The sequence below is a fragment of the Cibotium barometz genome, chromosome 42 (assembly GCF_041138505.1).
Source record: "Cibotium barometz isolate CiBa-2024 chromosome 42, ASM4113850v1, whole genome shotgun sequence".
Classification (NCBI taxonomy): Eukaryota; Viridiplantae; Streptophyta; class Polypodiopsida; order Cyatheales; family Cibotiaceae; genus Cibotium; species Cibotium barometz.
In genome coordinates this window covers 47,273,155-47,274,106 of record NC_141087.1, presented here as the reverse complement: position 1 = coordinate 47,274,106, position 952 = coordinate 47,273,155, and the positions used below count along the sequence as shown (strand labels likewise).

Genomic DNA, 952 nt, shown 5'->3' with positions numbered 1-952 from the left:
CTGGACAGTCCCTTCTCCGTGAAGAAGGCATGGGAAAGCACAGAGACGCTGATGGTCATGCTGCTGAAAGGTGGGGGACTAAGATACCCAATTCTGGTACGAGCCCAAAGCCTCACGTTCCGATTGGGGCCTCATGGCTACTGTGCGATGGGGTAAGCTGCCTCAACAAACAAACTGCAGGTGAAAGCTCTGCTGTGTAAGGACCAGCACATCCGCTTAAGTTTCCACTAGTGTCTCCCACATCATTCGTTGGCAATGTAGAAACGCTGTGTTACCGACAGCACGTAATTTTCCCTTCCACAGGAGGATTCAGAAGAGGTCAAATAGCACGGTGGTTTCAGGAAGAGCAGGAGGAAGATTCAGAAGAGGCCTCTCGAGGCCAGCATCGCGGGCCCACAGAGAGGACAGGAGAAACGAGAGCAGCAAGAAAGAAAGGAGAAAGCGGTTGAAGAAACCACATTGCAAATGGTGACGCATGACAGCTGCACTGTACGTGGCAGCCATTAATTGGATGAACGCTATTTGACCTTCTTATGTGCCGCCCGCCACCCCCCCCCCCCTTTTTTTCTATAATTTTGGGCTATCATACAGGTCGAAAAACAACTCCGCTCTTAAATTACTCGCTGCCTCAATCAACTCAAGTACAAGCCTTGAAGCCGGAGCCCGGAGGTAGCCTTAGCGAGTAGACACTATATTGAAAAAAGAACCTGTTGAATACGATTCAAGTTATGTGCCATATGCATGAGTGTTTTCTAGCTCTTGTGGCATGTATTTGTTGCCTTAGCGAGTAGACACTATATTGAAAAAAGAACCGTTGAATACGATTCAAGTTATGTGCCATATGCATGAGTGTTTTCTAGCTCTTGTGGCATGTATTTGTTGCTCTCTCTCTCTCTCTCTCTCTCTCTCTCTCTCTTATGTGGGTTTTGCTATATATATATAGCAAAACCCA

At 47.4% G+C, this 952-nt stretch overlaps 1 protein-coding gene across 1 annotated transcript in view; it reads right to left on the bottom strand.

Moving 5' to 3' along the window:
• LOC147614555 (uncharacterized) overlaps positions 1-300 on the bottom strand; it is a 2,318-nt gene extending 2,018 nt beyond the window's left edge. Inside the window, exon 1 of the mRNA XM_086781105.1 lies at positions 1-300. This exon is cut by the window's left edge and continues 614 nt beyond it. Within this exon, the coding sequence (XP_086637231.1) occupies positions 1-59 (59 nt within the window). The 5' untranslated portion in view covers positions 60-300.
• Positions 301-952: the final 652 nt, after the last annotated feature.